Below are 21,119 nucleotides of genomic sequence, written 5' to 3' on the forward strand. Positions count from 1 at the left end.
CAAATAGAATTCAATCCGGAGAAGTGTGAGGTAATGCATTTGGGGAGGGCTAACAAGGCAAGGAAATACACAATAAATGGTCGGACACTGAGAAGTGCAGAGGAACAAATAGACCTTGGAGTGCATGTCCACAGATCCCTGATGTTAGCAGGACAGGTAGATAAGGTGGTTAAGAAGGCATACAGGATACTTTCCTTTATTAGCCGAGACATAGAATATAAGAGCAAGGAGGTTATGCTAGAACTGTATAAAACACTAGTTAGGCTAGAGTAGTGCATACAGTTCTGGTCACCATATTACAGGAAGGATGTGATCGCACTAGAGAGGGTACAGAGGAGATTTACAAGGATGTTGCCGGGAGTGGAGAGGTTTAGAAGGAAAGATTGGATAGGCTGGGGTTGTTTTCTTTGGAACAAAGGAGGTTGAGGGGAGATTTAATTGAGGTGTATAAAATTATGTGGGGCCTAGATAGAGTGGATAAGAAGGACCTATTTCCCTTAGCAGAGAGGTCAATAACCAGGGGGCAGAGATTTAAAGTAATTGGTTGAAGGTTTAGAGGGGATTTGAGGAGAAATTTCTTCACCCAGAGGGTTGTGGGGGTCTGGAACTCACTGCCTGAAAGGGTGGTAGAGGCAGGAACCCTAACCACATTTAAAAAGTACTTGGATGTGCACTTGGGATGCTGTAACCTACAGGGCTACGGACCAAGAGCTGGGAAGTGGGATTAGGCTGGATAGCTCTTTGTTGGCCGGCGCGGACACGATGGGCCGAATGGCCTCCTTCCATGCTGTAACTTTCTATGATTCTATGATCTGTCCTAATATCTTCTTCTGTGGCTCGGTGTCAGTTTTTTAAATTGATATCGCTCCTGTGAAATGCCTTGGGATGTTTTGCATGTTAAAGGCGCTATATAAATGTAAGTTGTTGTAACTGTCGATGGTTCCTCACGAGGTCATTAACACCTCCACCAACTTAAACATCTCCCTGCTGAGATTCCCAACAAATCGGAAATAACCTCGATCCAGACAGTTCTGTTAAAGCCAGATTCTAAAACTGGATCAATCTAGAACCAAGTGGACCAGACTGAGTCCGCACCATTCACATGCCCTCATGGGATCGGGCTCTACATCTACGCTGGGGTACCATAGATTCAGAACTCATTACAAGTAGCAACACAGGCAAACGAGGCCCTAAAAATGCAAACCAAGCTCTGGGCTCATTTCCAGAGGGATAGAATTGAAAAGCAGAGAAGTTCTGTTAAACTTGTATCGAACCTTGGTTTAGACTACACTTGGAGCGCTGTGCAGTCCTGGTCTCCATATTACAAAAAGGATATAGAGGCACTGGAGAAGGTGCAAAAATGATTTACAAGAATGATACAGAACTGAGAGGTTATACTTAACAGGAAAGATTGAACAGGCGGGGGCTCTTTTCTCTAGAAAAGAGAAGGCCGAGGGGCGACCTGATTGAGGTCTTTAAGATTATGAAAGGGTTCAATAGGGTAGACGTAGAGAAGATGTTTCCACTTGTGGGGAGACCAGAACTAGGGGCCAAAATATAAGATCGTCACTAATAAATCCAACAGGGAATTGAGGAGAAACCTTTTTCCCCAGAGAGTGGTGAGAATGTGGAACTCGCTCCCACAGGGAGTGGTTGAGGCGAATAGTATAGATGGATTTAAGGGGAAGCTCGATAAACGCAGGAGGGAGAAAGGAATAGAAGGATATGGTGATGGGGTGAGATGAGGAGGGGTGGGAGGAGGCTCATGTGGAGCAGAAACACCGGCACGGACCCGTGGGGCCGAATGGCCTGTTTCTGAGCTGTAGACTCTGTGTAATAGCACCCAAATCAAGTCCGGGATAGGTCGGAAGCTTCTGCCAACTCAATGCCACCCAAACTATGGCTATCCCGTGTGACTCATCGTCACATCCTGGCAGCTCCCCCACACTAAAGCCGCTAGTGAGCATCTCAGCGTTCTGTGCGATCCCAAGATTTTCACCCACAGCTCATGTGAGGCATCAACACGGTCTCCGTGCACCTCTGGGTCACTGCCCTTACACCCCACCCTTCCCCGGGGCTCAGTCCCACACCGGGCGGTGCTCCCCGGGGCTCAGTCCCACACTGGGCGGTGCTCCCCGGGGCTCAGTCCCACTCCGGGCGGTGCTCTCCCACTCCCCGGGGCTCAGTCCCACTCCGGGTGGTGCTCTCCCGCTCCCCGGGGCTCAGTCCCACTCCGGGCGGTGCTCTCCCGCTCCCCGGGGCTCAGTCCCACACCGGGCAGTGCTCTCCCGCTCCCCGGGGCTCAGTCCCACACCGGGCGGTGCTCCCCGGGGCTCAGTCCCACACTGGGCGGTGCTCCCCGGGGCTCAGTCCCACTCCGGGCGGTGCTCTCCCACTCCCCGGGGCTCAGTTCCACTCCGGGCGGTGCTCTCCCACTCCCCGGGGCTCAATTCCACTCTGGGCGGTGCTCTCCCGCTCCCCGGGGCTCAGTCCCACACCGGGCGGTGCTCTCCCGCTCCCCGGGGCTCAGTCCCACTCCGGGCGGTGCTCTCCCGCTCCCCGGGGCTCAGTCCCACACCGGGCGGTGCTCCTCGGGGCTCAGTCCCACACCGGGCGGTGCTCTCCCGCTCCCCGGGGCTCAGTCCCACTCCGGGCGGTGCTCTCCCGCTTTTCGGGGCTCAGTCCCACATCGGGCGGTGCTCTCCCGCTCCCCGGGGCTCAGTCCCACTCCGGGCGGTGCTCTCCCGCTCCCCGGGGCTCAGTCCCACTCCGGGCGGTGCTCTCCCGCTCCCCGGGGCTCAGTCCCACACCGGGCGGTGCTCCTCGAGGCTCAGTCCCACACCGGGCGGTGCTCTCCCGCTCCCCGGGGCTCAGTCCCACTCCGGGCGGTGCTCTCCCGCTCCCCGGGGCTCAGTCCCACTCCGGGCGGTGCTCTCCTGCTCCCCGGGGCTCAGTCCCACACCGGGCGGTGCTCCTCGGGGCTCAGTCCCACACCGGGCGATGCTCTCCCGCTCCTCGGGGCTCAGTCCCACACCGGGCGGTGCTCAGTGTAGAGAGATTTAGTAGTGAATGGGTTAACATGACAACGTGGAAGATGGGAATGTAGTAAAAGAATTGGCATGCTGCAGTGGAATCAATGGAAGGCTGGGCTGCCCACGCACTGAATCTGTGAATGCCCCTTTGTAACTCTGCTCCCAGTGACACAATCTACTCAGAATTCCTCTGTAAATCTCAACATTCCACTAGATGGCAGTGAAACTCAGCCCCAATTGACCCAGGACAGTGAGAGAGAGAGAGAGAGAGCGAGACAGAGAGAGGGAGAGAGGGAGACAGAGAGAGAAAGAAAGACAGAGAGAGAGAGAGAGACAGAGAGAGAGAGAAAGTGAGAGAAAGACAGAGAGAGCGAGACAGACAGACAGAGAGAGAGGGAGGCCGAGAGAAATACAGAGTTAGAGAGACACACACATTAAATTAAATTAGAATTATAGAATGATACAACACAGAAAGAGGCCTTTCGGCCCATTGTGCCTGTGCCGGCTCTTTGAACGAGCTCTCCAATTAGTCCCACTCTCCTGCTCTTTCCCCAGAGCCCTGCACATTTATCCCCTTCAAATATTTATCCAATTCCCTTTTGAAAGTTACTATTGAATCCGCCTTTTTAGGCAGCGCGTCCCAGACAAAATCCTCCTCATCTCACCTGGTTACCGACCCTCCTGCCAGTGGTAACAGTTTCTCCTTATTTACTCTATCACAACCCTTCGTGAATTTGAACACCTCTATCAAATCTCCTCTTAACCCTCTCTGGTCTAAGGAGAACAATCCCAGCTTCTCCAGTCTCTCCACATCACTGAAATCCCTCATCCCTGGGACCATTCTAGTGAATCTCCTCTGCACCCTCTCCAAGGCCTTGACATCCTTCCTAAAGTGTGGTGCCCAGAATTGGCCACAATACTCTAGCTGGGGTCTCACCAGTGTTTTATAAAGGGTTTAGCATAACTTTTGTACTCTCTGCCTCTATTAATAAAGCCAAGGATCCTGTGTGCTTTTTAACAGCCTTCTCAACCTGTCCTGCCACCTTCAGAGATTGGTGTACAGACACCCCCAGGTCTCTCTGTTCCTGCACACCCTTTAACTTTGGACCATTTAGTTTATATTGCCTCTCCCCAATCTTCCCAACAAAACATTGCTTCACACTTCTCTGCGTTAAATTTAATCTGTCGTGTGTCTGCCCATTTCACCAGTCTGTCTGTGTCCTCCTGAAGTCTGTTACTATCTTCATTGTTTACTACATTTCCAAGTTTCGTGTCATCTGCAAACTTTGAAATTATGCCCTGTATAGCCAAGTCCAGATCATTAATATATATCAAAAAGAGCAGTGGTCCCAACACCGACCCCTGAGGAACACCACTGTATACCTCCCTCCAGTCTGAAAACAGCCGTTCACCGTTACTCTCTGCTTTCTGTCCCTAAGCCAGTTTTGTATCCATGCAGCCACTGTCCCTTTAATCCCATGGGCTTCAATCTTGCTGACTAATTACATTTGTTCACTGTGCTGTGCTTTAGTTAAATTGAACCTGTTCACACACACACCTTGCGAAAGGACAGCTCCACACTTAAGTCCCCTTTGAAGCTGAATATGGCGATAGCTTCTCCGTACTCCAGGAGCTGGATGGCTGGGCTTTTGATCGGAGTCGGTTTCTCAGTAGCGGGAATAATCTGTAATGAGAAAACAACAGATGGAAATGGTAGTCGGTCCGGGGGGTTGTGAGAGTCTAGCCGAGTCTCCTGAGTCCAGATCTGTCACGGGCAATACACTTCTCTCCTACTGCTTAATACCGTGGAACAGCAAGAGTCCAATACTCTACTGGGGAGATCCCAACCCTACCAGCAAGAGTCCAATTCTCTACTGGGGAGATCCCAACCCTACCAGCAAGAGTCCAATTCTCTACTGGGCAGGTCCCAACCCTACCAGCAAGAGTCCAATATTCTACTGGGGAGATCCCAACCCTACCAGCAAGAGTCCAATATTCTACTGGGGAGATCCCAGCCCTACCAGCAAGAGTCCAATTCTCTACTGGGGAGATCCCAACCTTACCAGCAAGAGTCCAATATTCTACTGGGGAGATCCCAGCCCTACCAGCAAGAGTCCAATACTCTACTGGCGTTCCCAGCCATCTCCAGGTCTCTCCTCTGGGATCGCAGACACTGAAAACATCGTAAATTGAGGATGGGGGGGTCATACCTCGACATAAGATGTGGGGAAGATTCCGAGCCTCCCATGATGCTCCCCTTTCAGCCAGTTCTGGTCGAGCTCTTTATGGATGTAAACGACATCTCCCTTCTGGAGCGTGAGCTCTCTGGAAGGCAAAGCACAGGCCAAAGGTGAAAGGAGCAGTCAAAAATCATAGAATATTCCTTAGTGCCAATAGGAATGACTGTAGCACAAGACACTCAGCAGCCAACATGTTGATGTCCTCCCCTCTGGGGTAGGTTGTTAATACGCAAAACATCTTCGACAAATGCCCCTCCAGCAGGTGACAGAGAGTCCTCAGAATAGGGTCTTCAGAGAGAGGGGGCCCTCAGAGAGTTTTTTAAAAATCAATCTCCCCCCCCACCCTCTTGTTTCCTAAAAGTGTCGACTCCCGTTGGGTACAGTTGCCCTCCAGTACCCGGCCCAGGTGACCCATTCCACACACGTGAGCCTACACTATTCGACCGTGGGGGTATCGCAGCAGAGCTCAATCACCCGACACGTGCATAGGCGGGGGAGGGGGCGGGGGAGGGGCAGGGCTTCCCGATGGGAGTCACTGGGCAGTGGAGCAGGAGCAGGAGCTTTGTTTGACTCCCCCTTGCCTGACCCAGGGGGGCCGAGACCGCATTAATCCCAGTCTGTGCCAAGACAGCAAATGTGCAACCATCCCACGGAGGTGAGCTAATTCGGCACAGCCCGGGAATCGATCCTCAGGCACCTTGTGGTCTGCGGAGCTCGGTGTTACAACAGTGGAGGGAGGTGGCCAGTCGCGATACTCCGACCATCGTGGTGTGGGGGGCAGGATTGATCGATCCCTCCCACGTCGCCAGCTCCCCTTGCTCTACTTACTTAGGAGATTGGGCCTGGAAATCAAACTTTGCCCGTGCAGCCTTCATCTGTGGAAAGAATAAGGAGAACTCGTCAAGAGAGGAGATGAGTGGGGATAACAATCCCAGGAACAGGGCCTAATAAATCCTGGCAGCTGTGAGGGGTGGGGCTGTCCCATCAAACTCTCCCAGGGCAGGTACAGCACGGGTTAGATACAGAGTAAAGCTCCCTCTACACTGTCCCATCAAACTCTCCCAGGGCAGGTACAGCACGGGTTAGATACAGAGTAAAGCTCCCTCTACACTGTCCCATCAAACACTCCCAGGGCAGGTACAGCACGGGTTAGATACAGAGTAAAGCTCCCTCTACACTGTCCCATCAAACACTCCCAGGGCAGGTACAGCACGGGTTAGATACAGAGTAAAGCTCCCTCTACACTGTCCCATCAAACACTCCCAGGGCAGGTACAGCACGGGTTAGATACAGAGTAAAGCTCCCTCTACACTGTCCCATCAAACACTCCCAGGGCAGGTACAGCACGGGTTAGATACAGAGTAAAGCTCCCTCTACACTGTCCCATCAAACACTCCCAGGGCAGGTACAGCACGGGTTAGATACAGAGTAAAGCTCCCTCTACACTGTCCCATCAAACACTCCCAGGGCAGGTACAGCACGGGTTAGACACAGAGTAAAGCTTCTCTACACTGTCCCATCAAACACTCCCAGGGCAGGTACAGCACGGGTTAGACACAGAGTAAAGCTCCCTCTACACTGTCCCATCAAACACTCCCAGGGCAGGTACAGCACGGGTTAGACACAGAGTAAAGCTTCTCTACACTGTCCCATCAAACACTCCCAGGGCAGGTACAGCACGGGTTAGATACAGAGTAAAGCGCCCTCTACACTGTCCCATCAAACACTCCCAGGGCAGGTACAGCACGGGTTAGATACAGAGTAAAGCTCCCTCTACACTGTCCCATCAAACACTCCCAGGGCAGGTACAGCACGGGTTAGATACAGAGTAAAGCTCCCTCTACACTGTCCCATCAAACACTCCCAGGGCAGGTACAGCACGGGTTAGACACAGAGTAAAGCTCCCTCTACACTGTCCCATCAAACACTCCCAGGGCAGGTACAGCACGGGTTAGATACAGAGTAAAGCTCCCTCTACACTGACCCGTCAAACACCCCCACTTGCGAGGGCAGACAGGACCTCAGTTTACATAGGATTACACAGGATATACGGCACAGAAACAGGCCATTCGGCCCAACCAGTCCGTGCCGGCATTTATGCTCCACTCGAGCCTCCTCCCGTCTTTCCTCATCTAAATCTATCAGCGTAACCCTCTATTCCCTTCTCCCTCCTGTGTTTATCCAGCCTCCCCTTAAATGTATCGATACTATTCACTTCAACCACTCCCTGTGGTAGCGAGTTCCACATTCTCACCACTCTCTGGGTAAAGAAGTTTCTTCTGAATTCCCTATTGGATTTCTTGGTGACTATCTTATATTGATGGCCCCTAGTTTTGCTCTTCCCCACAAGTGGAAACATTCTCTCTGTATCCACTCTATCAAAACCTGTCATAATTTTAAAGACCTCTATTCGGTCACCCCTCAGCCTTCTTTTTTCAACAGAAAAGAGACCCAGCCTGTTCATCCTTTCCTGATATGTATACCCTCGCATTTCTGGTATCATCCTTGTAAATCTTCTCTGCTCCCTCTCCAGTGCCTCTATATCCTTATAATATGGCGACCAGAACTGTACGCAGTGCTCCAAGTGTGGTCTAACCCAGGTTCGACACAGGTTGAGCATAACTTCCCCACTTTTCAATTCTATCCCTCTAGAAATAAACCCTAGCGCTTGGTTTGCTTTTTTTATGGCCTTGTTAACCTGTGTCGCAACTTTTAGTGATTTGTGTATTTGTACTCCGAGATCCCTTTGTTCCTCTCCCCCACCCAGACTCCCACCCTCCAAGTGATAAGTGACCTCCCTATTCTTCCTACCAAAATGTAATATCTCACATTTGTCTGTGTTGAACTTCATTTGTCAATTATATGCCCATTCTGCAAGTTTATTAATGTCCTCCTGTAACTTGTAGCAGTCCTCCTCAGTATTGACTATCTCCCCCAATTTGGTGTCATCCGCAAATTTAGAAATTGTGTTTTTGATTCCAAAGTCTAAATCGTTCATATAAATTGTGAACAGCAGTGGTCCCAGCACTGATCCCTGTGGAACCTCCGACAGTGCGGCACTCCCTCAGCACTGCACTGGGAGTGTCGGCCTGGATTATGTGCTCAAGTCTCTGGAGTGAGAATTGAACCCATGACCTTCTGACTCAGAGGCGAGCGTGCGGCCCACTGAACCATGGTTACTAAAGATTAATGTGAGAGATTTAGGACAGAGAGCGGGAGAAACAGTTTTTACACAGAGGGTTGCGAGTCTGTGGAATTCACTCCTGGGGTTAGTGATTGAAGCAGAGACCGGGGCAACGATTAAAAACAGGTTAGACAGGTGGTTGAAGGAAAGAGGATAAAGGGACCTGGGAACAGGGCAGGTACTTGGGATTAGGATCCGCCCGTGTGGGGGAGAAACACCAGCACAGACTGGATGTGTTTTTATTTATTCTTTGTCTGTGGGCGGGAGTATTTATTGCCCAGTGACCTTTACATTTAGAGTCAGCCATGTCGGCTGGAACTAGAGTCACATCACCAGGTAAGGTTGGCAGGTTTCCTTCCCTGAAGGCACTGGTGGACCAGTTTCACAGTTATTTTATCTGGTGGCAGCCAATAGATTACCAGAATTCGATTTCCCAATGTGCCCTGGCAGGATCTGAACTCAGGACCTCAGGGTTGCTGGTCCCGCACCCTCTCCGCTCACCATGTCAGGGGGTAAAACCCAACAGAACGGTGCAGAGAGTCGTCGCGCTCGCTAATCTGCCCCTCCCACCCGCACGGCTTCCGCTGTTACCTTTGTCATTTCCGAGTTGTGTGGCGAATCCGGCAATCTGTCCCGTCTCCCATCAGGACCGCTCCCGTTACTCCCAGAGTCCCAAGGATCTATAAAGAAAGAAAAGGAAAGAAAGACTCGCATTTATAGATTTGCTTTTGCCTTTCGGATGAGACGTTAAACCGAGGTTCTGTCTGCTCTCTCAGGTGGACATAAAAGATCCCATGGCACTATTTTGAAGAGGAGCAGGGGAGTTCTCCCTGGTGTTCTGGGGCCAATATTTATCCCTGTTCCAACATCACTAAAACAGATTATCTGGTCATTATCACAGTGCTATTTGTGGGATCTTGCTGTGCGCAAATTAGCTGTTGCGTTTCCCACATTACAACAGTGACTGCACTTCAAACAGTACTTCATGGGCTGTGAAGCACTTTGGGACATCCTGAGGTGGTGAAAGGCGCTATAGAAATGCAAGTTCTTTATTTCTTACCTCTTGGGGATTCAGGATGATCTGACCCAGTCACACCTCCTGCAGGGCTGGCCCTGCTCCCATGGACACTCCTGTTGCTAGGCAACTCACTGCGTTGGCTGTTGGGTTGGTGATTGACAGGTGACCGGTCCCACCCGGGATGGGAGGTCATTGCACTGAAGGAAAGAGAGAGAAAAAAAAAAGAGTTTTAAAAACATGAATCAATTTATATTTCAGTTTAAAATTCAGAATTAATTCTGTTGACACCCAGTGCCAAGCTGCAGCTCACAGGCCCCAACCTCTTAAATCTGCGATACCGCACCCAAGGGAAGACTGGAGTAATTGGACCTCCCCAAACAGTGACAACTCAGGCAAATTACAGACTTTGCTACCAATGAGTTACAAGTGCTTGGACAGGAGCCCAGGGGATGTTTATCCCAGAGCGCGGAGAGAGACGAGGGAGGAGATTTGTGAATCCTTGACATTTACCGCTAAGACGTCACTAGACACAGCGGAGGTACCACGAGAGTGGACACAAGTTTCTGCGGTGCCAGCGGTCAGAAAGGACAACAAAACAGACATGGCCAACCATAAACCTTCACTTCAATCCTGTGTAAAATAATGGCATTGATTACCAGGAGTAAATCTGAGGGTTATCGATATAACAATAACCTGGTGAACAGCAGTCAGCATCGATCCAGAACGGGAAGACCTGCCCGACTAAAACTCCTCAGAAGGCTTTCGGCAAAGTTCCACATGAAAGGCTATTAAAAGGGTCAAAGCTTTAGGGATCGACGGCAAACCCTGGCAATTGAGAAGCAACTGGCTGAAGGGCAGGAAGCAATGGGCACCTGTTGGAGGAGTTATGTTGGGGGACTGGAGAAGCACCAAGTGCAATGTCTCAGGGATAAGCATTAGGTCAACAATTGTTTCAAAATTTATTCAACAAATGGTTTTCAGAAACTCAATGCACAGCGGCCAAACTCTGGAATCAGAAATTACAGAATGAGTTGGACAAAATGTGTAAATAGGCAGAACAATTTGTATTTGCCCAGAGCAGAGAGCGTCCCAGTGAATCTGTGCCGTACCCATTCTATTACCTCAACATCCTGCTGTAGTGTGGAGCCCAACACTGTGCAATCCCCAACTGAGGTTTTACAGAGATTCACCATTACATCTCCACTTTAATATTCTAGACGACATCGTCGTAAAACCAATATTCAGCCAGCTTTTCCACTTGAGGGGCTGGTTTTAATAAACTGTGAAGCTGAACCCCTAAAACCCTCTGCTCCCCCACATCACCAGACTGTGGGCAGTCCCACCCCATTCTCAGCTCTTGCTGTCAGAGTTTATCCCTGAGAGCCCAGCACTGTGACGCTGTCCTCTCACATAAAGAGCCATCGTTACAGGCCTCACCCATCATGGCTGCAAACCTCTCCTGCATACTGATGAGCCCCTCCTGCATAGTAAGCAGCCCGCCCTGCGTACTAATGAGTATATCATGCATATTAATGAGCCTGTATTGCATATTCATGAACCTGTCTGCATTCCAATGCCTGACCTGCATTGTAATCATTGACAAGGGGTTTGACTCAAAACATTGACTCTATTTTCTCTCCACGGATGTTGCCTGACCTGCTGAGTTTTTCCAGCATTTTCTGTTGTTTCGGATTTCCAGCATCCGCAGTATTTTGCTATTGTACACTAATGAGCGTTCCTACCTCTCTCCTTTGTCTGTCTTTCCCATTTTGTCTCCCTCTCCCTCTTCCCATCCCCCTCTCTCTCTTTCTCTCCGACTCTGTCTCTCTCTCCTGCCCTCTCTCTATCTCTTTCTCTGTCTCTCTCTGCACTTTGGTAGGAAAAATAGAAAAGCAGAGTATTTTTTAAATGGTGAGAGATTGGGAAATGTTGGTGTTCAGAGGGACCTGGGTGTCCTTGTACACGAATCACTGAAAGTTAACATGCAGGTACAGCAAGCAATTAGGAAAGCAAATGGTATGTTGGCCTTTATTACAAGAGGATTTGAGTATAAGAGTAAAGACGTCTTACTGCAATTATATAGGGCCCTGGTGAGACCACACCTGGAGTATTGTGTACAGTTTTGGTCTCCTTACCTAAGGAAGGATATACTTGCCATAGAGGGAGTGCAGCGAAGGTTCACCAGACTGGTTCCTGGGATGGGGGGATTGTCCTATGAGGAGAGATTGAGTAGACTGGGCCTATATTCTCTAGAGTTTAGAAGAATGAGAGGTGACCTCATTGAAACATACAAAATTCTTACAGGGCTTGACAGGGTAGATGCAGGGAGGATGTTTCCCCTGGCTGGGGAGTCTAGAACCAGGGGTCACAGTCTCAGAATAAGGGGTCGGCCAATTAGGACTGAGATGAGGAGAAATTTCTTCACTCAGAGGGTGGTGAACCTTTGGAATTCTCTACCCCAGAGGGCTGTGGAGGCTCAGTCATTGAGTATATTCAAGGCCGAGATCGATAGATTTTTGAATATTAAGGGAATCAAGGGATATGGGGATTGTGCAGGAAAGTGGAGTTGAGGTCGAAGATCAGCCAAGATCTTATTGAATGGCGGAGCAGGCTCGAGGGGCCGAATGGTCGACTCCTGCTCCTATTTCTTATGTTCTCTCTCTCTCTCTCTCTCTCTCTCTTTCTGTCTCTCTCTCTGATGCCTGTCCAATGAGTATTTGGCATTCAGCCATGGTTCTGATGTGTGTGGGTTCTGAACACAAAACAGCCCATAATTCAGGAGGAATTGGCAGTCTAACTGATGGAGATGCAGTGACGGCAGTGATTATGTTACTGGATTAGTAATCCTGAGGCCTGGACTAGTAATCCAAAGAACAGGAGTTCCATTCTCACTGTGGTAGTTTAGGAATCAGTAAAAGTGACCATGAAGCTGTCGGATCTGGTTCACTAATGTCCTTTAGGGAAGGAAATCTGCCGTCCTCACCCGGTCTGTGCCTATATGTGACTCCAGACCCACAGCAATGTGGTTGACTCTTAACTGCCCTTTGAAGTGGCCCAGCGAGACCCTCAGTTATATTAAACTGATATACAGAAGGCCCATCAGGGCACCTCGGAATGGTCAATAAATGTTGGCTTTGCTGGTGGCGCCAGACACTGAGAATTACATCGAATTTACAGAAACAGGCCATTCGGCCCCACTGGTCCATGCCGGTGTTTCTGCTCCACACCAGCCTCTTTCCCCCATCTCACCCCATCACCATAACCTTCTAATCCTTTCTCCCTCATGTGTTTATCCAGCTTCCCCTTAAATGTATCTACGTTATTTGCCTCAACCACTCCCTGTGGGAGCGAGTTCCGCATTCTCCCCACTCTCTGGGTAAAGAAGTTTCTCCTGAATTCCCTGTTGGATTTATTAGTGACAATCTTATATTGATGACCCCTAGTTCTCCCCCACAAGCGGAAACATTTTCTCTCCGGCTACCCTATCGAACTCATTCATAACTTTAAAGACCTCGATCAGGCCAACCCTCTGCCTTCACTTTTCTAGAGAAAAGAGCCCCGGCCCATTCAGTCTTTGCTGATAGTTCGAACCTCTCAGTTCCAGTGTCAACCTTCTGAATCTGAATGAATTTTTTAAAAGTACATGAAGTTGGTCTTCACACCAGCAGAGGCAGAGGTGGCCACCCTGGGGTTGGGGTCGGGGTCAGGATAAAGGGGGACATGAATAATTATTTTAGCATAACTGTCATCGAGGGTCAGGCTGCGATTTCAGGCAGCCGCTCTGCCTCACCTCCGTATGACCAGTCCCACTGTCAGGGGTCAGAGGAACTTGGCCTTAGGTTCCCGGTCTACCTCCTGGGCCGACTGTTGGTGACGGACTTCGCGCTCTGTGTGTGTGCTTTGCAGCAACTCTCTCTAAGGGTGCAGCAGTTGAATATTAACATTGGCTTGCAGCCCTGTTGGAAGGACAATGTGTTGTGTGTATATCCGCCAATAAGCTCCTCCCCATCCACTGAACTTTGTCCTTATTTATCCCCGTGTATGGTTGATCTGCAGGTTTGTGCCACATTCATCCACGCACCTTGAACCCGAGAGATAAACCTTCCCCCATTGCGCCGTCTGTACCAACGCCCTCAGGGAGACCTGACTGAATGTGCCTCAGCGCCCTGGGAGCTCAATAACACTAACACTCTGATATACCCCACACCCCTCACTGTAACACTCTGATATACCCCACACCCCTCACTGTAACACTGATATACCCCACACCCATAACTGCAACACTCTGATATACCCCACACCCCTCACTGTAACACTCTGATATACCCCACACCCCTCACTGTAACACTCTGATATACCCCACACCCCTCACTGTAACACTCTGATATACCCCACACCCCTCACTGTAACACTCTGATATACCCCACACCCCTCAGTGTAACACTCTGATATACCCCACACCCCTCACTGTACACTCTGATATACCCCACACCGCTCACTGTAACACTCTGATATACCCCACACCCCTCACTGTAACACTGATATACCCCACACCCATAACTGTAACACTCTGATATACCCCACACCCCTCACTGTAACACTCTGATATACTCCATACCCCTCACTGTAACACTGATATACCCCACACCCCTCACTGCAACACTCTGATATACCCCACACCCATCACTGTAACACTCTGATATACCCCACACCCATCACTGTAACACTCTGATATACCCCGCACCCCTCACTGTAACAATCTCTGATATACCCCACACCCCTCACTGTAACACTCTGATATACCCCACACCCATCACTGTAACACTCTGATATACCCCACACCCCTCACTGTAACACTGATATACCACACACCCGTCACCGTAACACTCTCTGATATACCCCACACCCCTCACTGTAACACTCTGATATACCCCACACCCCTCACTGTAACACTCTGATATACCCCACACCCCTCACTGTAACACTGATATACACCACACCCCTCACTGTAACACTGATATACACCACACCCCTCACTGTAACACTGATATACCACACACCCCTCACCGTAACACTCTCTGATATACCCCACACCCCTCAGTGTAACACTCTGATATACCCCACACCCCTCACTGTAACACTCTGATATACCCCACACCCCTCACTGTAACACTGATATACCCCACACCCATAACTGTAACACTCTGATATACCCCACACCCCTCACTGTAACACTCTGATATACCCCATACCCCTCACTGTAACACTGATATACCCCACACCCCTCACTGTAACACTCTGATATACCCCACACCCATCACTGTAACACTCTGATATACCCCGCACCCCCCACTGTAACACTCTGATATACCACACACCCCTCACTGTAACACTGATATACCCCACACCCCTCACTGTAACACTCTCTGATATACCCCACACCCATCACTGTAACACTCTGATATACCCCACACCCCTCACTGTAACACTGATATACCACACACCCCTCACCGTAACACTCTCTGATATACCCCACACCCCTCACTGTAACACTCTGATATACCCCACACCCCTCACTGCAACACTCTGATATACCCCACACCCCTCACTGTAACACTGATATACACCACACCCCTCACTGTAACACTGATATACACCACACCCCTCACTGTAACACTCGGATATACCCCACACCCCTCATTGTAACATTGATATACACCACACCCCTCACTGTAACACTCTGATATACCCCACACCCCTCACTGTAACACTCTGATATACCCCACACCCCTCACTGTAACACTCTGATATACCCCACACCCCTCACTGTAACACTGATATACCCCACACCCCTCACTGTAACACACTGATATACCCCACACCCCTCACTGTAACACACTGATATACCCCACACCCCTAACTGTAACACTCTGATATACCCCACACCCCTCACTGTAACACTCTGATATACCCCACACCCCACTGTAACACTGATATACTCCACACCCCTCACTGTAACACTGATATATCCCAAACCCCTCACTGTAACATGCTGATATACACCACACCCTTCACTAACACTCTGATATACCCCACACCCCTCACTGTAACACACTGATATACCCCACACCCCTCACTGTAACACACTGATATACCCCACACCCTTCATTGTAACACACTGATATGCCCCACATCCCTCACTGTAACACTGGTATACCCCACATCTCTCACTGTAACACTCTGATATACCCCACACGGCTCACTGTAAACTCTGATATACCCCACACGCCTCACTGTAACACACTGATAGACCCACACGCCTCACTGTAACACTGATATACCCCACACCCCTCACTGTAACACTCTGATATACCCCACACCCCTCACTGTAACACTGATATACCCCACCCCCTCACTGTAACACTCTGATATACCCCACACCCTTCACTAACACTCTGATATACCCCACACCCCTCACTGTAACACACTGAAACACCCCACACCCGTCACTGTAACAATCTGATATACCCCACACCCCCCACTGTAACACTGATATACCCCACACCCCTCACTGTAACACTGATATAACCCACACCCCTCATTGTAACACTGATATACCCCACAGCCCTCACTGTAAAGCTCCAATATACTCCACACCCCTCATTGTAACACACTAATATACCTCACACCCCTCACTGTAACACTCATATACCCCACAACCCTCACTGTAACACACTGATATACCCCACACCCCTCACTGTAACACACTGATATACCCCACACCCTTCATTGTAACACACTGATATACCCCACACGCCTCACTGTAACACTCTGATATACCCCACACCCCTCACTGTAACACTCTGATATACCCCACACGCCTCACTGTAACACTGATATACTCCACACCCCTCACTGTAACACTCTGATATACCCCACACCCCTCACTGTAACACTCTGATATACCCCACACCCCTCACTGTAACACTCTGATATACCCCACACCCCTCACTGTAACACTGATATACCCCACACCCCACTGTAACACACTGATGTACCCCACACCCCTCACTGTAACACTGATATACCCCACACCCCTCACTGTAACACTCTGATATACCCCACACCCCTCACTGTAACACTCTGATATACCCCACACCCCTCACTGTAACACTGATATACACCACACCCCTCACTGTAACACTGATATACACCACACCCCTCACTGTAACACTCGGATATACACCACACCCCTCATTGTAACATTGATAGACACCACACCCCTCGCTGTAACACTCTGATATACCCCACACCCCTCACTGTAACACTCTGATATACCCCACACCCCTCACTGTAACACTGATATACCCCACACCCCTCACTGTAACACACTGATATACCCCACACCCCTCACTGTAACACACTGATATACCCCACACCCCTAACTGTAACACTCTGATATACCCCACACCCCTCACTGTAACACTCTGATATACCCCACACCCCACTGTAACACTGATATACTCCACACCCCTCACTGTAACACTGATATATCCCAAACCCCTCACTGTAACATGCTGATATACACCACACCCTTCACTAACACTCTGATATACCCCACACCCCTCACTGTAACACACTGATATACCCCACACCCCTCACTGTAACACACTGATATACCCCACACCCTTCATTGTAACACACTGATATACCCCACACCCCTCACTGTAACACTCTGATATACCCCACACCCCTCACTGTAACACTCTGATATACCCCACACCCCTCACTGTAACACTCTGATATAACCCACACCCCTCACTGTAACACTGATATACACCACACCACTCACTGTAACACTGATATACACCACACCCCTCACTGTAACACTCGGATATACACCACACCCCTCATTGTAACATTGATATACACCACACCCCTCACTGTAACACACTAATATACCCCACACCCCTCACTGTAACACACTGATATACCCCACACCCCTAACTGTAACACTCTGATATACCCCACACCCCTCACTGTAAAACTCTGATATACCCCACACCCCACTGTAACACTGATATACTCCACACCCCTCACTGTAACACTGATATATCCCAAACCCCTCACTGTAACATGCTGATATACACCACACCCTTCACTAACACTCTGATATACCCCACACCCCTCACTGTAACACACTGAAATACCCCACACCCGTCACTGTAACAATCTGATATACCCCACACCCCCCACTGTAACACTGAAATACCCCACACCCCTCACTGTAACACTGATATAACCCACACCCCTCATTGTAACACTGATATACCCCACAGCCCTCACTGTAAAGCTCCAATATACTCCACACCCCTCATTGTAACACACTAATATACCTCACACCCCTCACTGTAACACTCATATACCCCACACCCCTCACTGTAACACACTGATATACCCCACACCCCTCACTGTAACACACTGATATACCCCACACCCTTCATTGTAACACACTGATATACCCCACACCCCTCACTGTAACACGCTGATATACCCCACACCCCTCACTGTAACACTCTGATATACCCCACACGCCTCACTGTAACACTGATATACTCCACACCCCTCACTGTAACACTTTCATATACCCCACACCCCTCACTGTAACACTCTGATATACCACACACCCCTCACTGTAACACTCTGATATACCCCACACCCCTCACTGTAACACTGATATACCCCACACCCCTCACTGTAACACTGATATACCCCACACCCCACTGTAACACACTGATGTACCCCACACCCCTCAATGTAACACTGATATACCCCACACCCCTCACTGTAACACTCTGATATACCCCACACCCCTCACTGTAACACTCTGATATACCCCACACCCCTCACTGTAACACTGATATACACCACACCCCTCACTGTAACACTGATATACACCACACCCCTCACTGTAACACTCGGATATACACCACACCCCTCATTGTAACATTGATATACCCCACACCCCTCACTGTAACACACTGATATACCCCACACCCCTCACTGTAACACACTGATATACCCCACACCCCTAACTGTAACACTCTGATATACCCCACACCCCTCACTGTAACACTCTGATATACCCCACACCCCACTGTAACACTGATATACTCCACACCCCTCACTGTAACACTGATATATCCCAAACCCCTCACTGTAACATGCTGATATACACCACACCCTTCACTAACACTCTGATATACCCCACACCCCTCACTGTAACACACTGAAATACCCCACACCCGTCACTGTAACAATCTGATATACCCCACACCCCCCACTGTAACACTGATATACCCCACACCCCTCACTGTAACACTGATATACCCCACAGCCCTCACTGTAAAGCTCCAATATACTCCACACCCCTCATTGTAACACACTAATATACCTCACACCCCTCACTGTAACACTCTGATATACCCCACACCCCTCACTGTAACACACTGATATACCCCACACCCCTCACTGTAACACACTGATATACCCCACACCCTTCATTGTAACACACTGATATACCCCACACCCCTCACTGTAACACTCTGATATACCCCACACGCCTCACTGTAACACTGATATACTCCACACCCCTCACTGTAACACTCTGATATACCCCACACCCCTCACTGTAACACTCTGATATACCCCACACCCCTCACTGTAACACTCTGATATACCCCACACCCCTCACTGTAACACTGATATACCCCACACCCCTCACTGTAACACTGATATACCCCACACCCCACTGTAACACACTGATGTACCCCACACCCCTCACTGTAACACTGATATACCCCACACCCCTCACTGTAACACTCTGATATACCCCACACCCCTCACTGTAACACTCTGATATACCCCACACCCCTCACTGTAACACTGATATACACCACACCCCTCACTGTAACACTGATATACACCACACCCCTCACTGTAACACTCGGATATACCCCACACCCCTCATTGTAACATTGATATACACCACACCCCTCACTGTAACACTCTGATATACCCCACACCCCTCACTGTAACACTCTGATATACCCCACACCCCTCACTGTAACACTGATATACCCCACACCCCTCACTGTAACACACTGATATACCCCACACCCCTCACTGTAACACACTGATATACCCCACACCCTTCATTGTAACACACTGATATACCCCACACCCCTCACTGTAACACTCTGATATACCCCACACCCCTCACTGTAACACTCTGATATACCCCACACGCCTCACTGTAACACTGATATACTCCACACCCCTCACTGTAACACTCTGATATACCCCACACCCCTCACTGTAACACTCTGATAGACCCCACACCCCTCACTGTAACACTCTGATATACCCCACACCCCTCACTGTAACACTGATATACCCCACACCCCTCACTGTAACACTGATATACCCCACACCCCACTGTAACACACTGATGTACCCCACACCCCTCACTGTAACACTGATATACCCCACACCCCTCACTGTAACACTCTGATATACCCCACACCCCTCACTGTAACACTCTGATATACCCCACACCCCTCACTGTAACATTGATATACACCACACCCCTCACTGTAACACTGATATACACCACACCCCTCACTGTAACACTCAGATATACCCCACACCCCTCATTGTAACATTGATATACACCACACCCCTCACTGTAACACTCTGATATACCCCACACCCCTCACTGTAACACTCTGATATACCCCACACGCCTCACTGTAACACTGATATGCTCCACACCCCTCACTGTAACACTCTGATATACCCCACACCCCTCACTGTAACACTCTGATATACCCCACACCCCTCACTGTAACACTCTGATATACCCCACACCCCTCACTGTAACACTGATATACACCACACCCCTCACTGTAACACTGATATACACCACACCCCTCACTGTAACACTGATATACACCACACTCCTCACTGTAACACTCGGATATACACCACACCCCTCATTGTAACATTGATATACACCACACCCCTCACTGTAACACTCTGATATACCCCACACCCCTCACTGTAACACTCTGATATACCCCACACCCCTCACTGTAACATTCTGATATACCCCACACCCCTCACTGTAACACTCTGATATACCCCACACCCCTCACTGTAACACTCTGATATACCACACACCCCTCACTGTAACACTGATATACCCCACACCCCTCACTGTAACACACTGATATACCCCACACCCCTCACTGTAACACTCTGATATACACCACACCCCTCACTGTAACACTCTGATATACCCCACACCCCACTGTAACACTGATATACTCCACACCCCTCACTGTAACACTGATATATCCCAAACCCCTCACTGTAACATGCTGATATACACCACACCCTTCACTAACACTCTGATATACCCCACACCCCTCACTGTAACACACTGATATACCCCACACCCCTCACTGTAACACACTGAAATACCCCACACCCGTCACTGTAACAATCTGATATACCCCACACCCCCCACTGTAACACTGATATACCCCACACCCCTCACTGTAACACTGATATACCCCACAGCC

At 49.6% G+C, this 21,119-nt stretch overlaps 1 protein-coding gene across 2 annotated transcripts in view; it reads right to left on the reverse strand.

Annotated features, from left to right (window-relative positions):
• Nucleotides 1-21,119, reverse strand: part of LOC147097842 (uncharacterized) — a 59,874-nt gene that overhangs the window by 11,191 nt on the left and 27,564 nt on the right. For both annotated transcript variants that reach the window (XM_085970871.1, XM_085970870.1), the window contains 5 exons: nucleotides 9,517-9,671; nucleotides 9,048-9,136; nucleotides 6,101-6,147; nucleotides 5,243-5,357; nucleotides 4,591-4,716 (listed from right to left, as the gene is read on the reverse strand). In XM_085970871.1, coding sequence (XP_085826997.1) covers nucleotides 4,591-4,716; nucleotides 5,243-5,357; nucleotides 6,101-6,147; nucleotides 9,048-9,136; nucleotides 9,517-9,671 — 532 coding nt within the window. The remainder of the gene's footprint in view (nucleotides 1-4,590; nucleotides 4,717-5,242; nucleotides 5,358-6,100; nucleotides 6,148-9,047; nucleotides 9,137-9,516; nucleotides 9,672-21,119) is intronic.

Source organism: Somniosus microcephalus, chromosome 30, assembly GCF_052327205.1.
Source record: "Somniosus microcephalus isolate GS21.2 chromosome 30, FLI_Smic_1.0, whole genome shotgun sequence".
Lineage (NCBI taxonomy): Eukaryota > Metazoa > Chordata > Chondrichthyes > Squaliformes > Somniosidae > Somniosus > Somniosus microcephalus.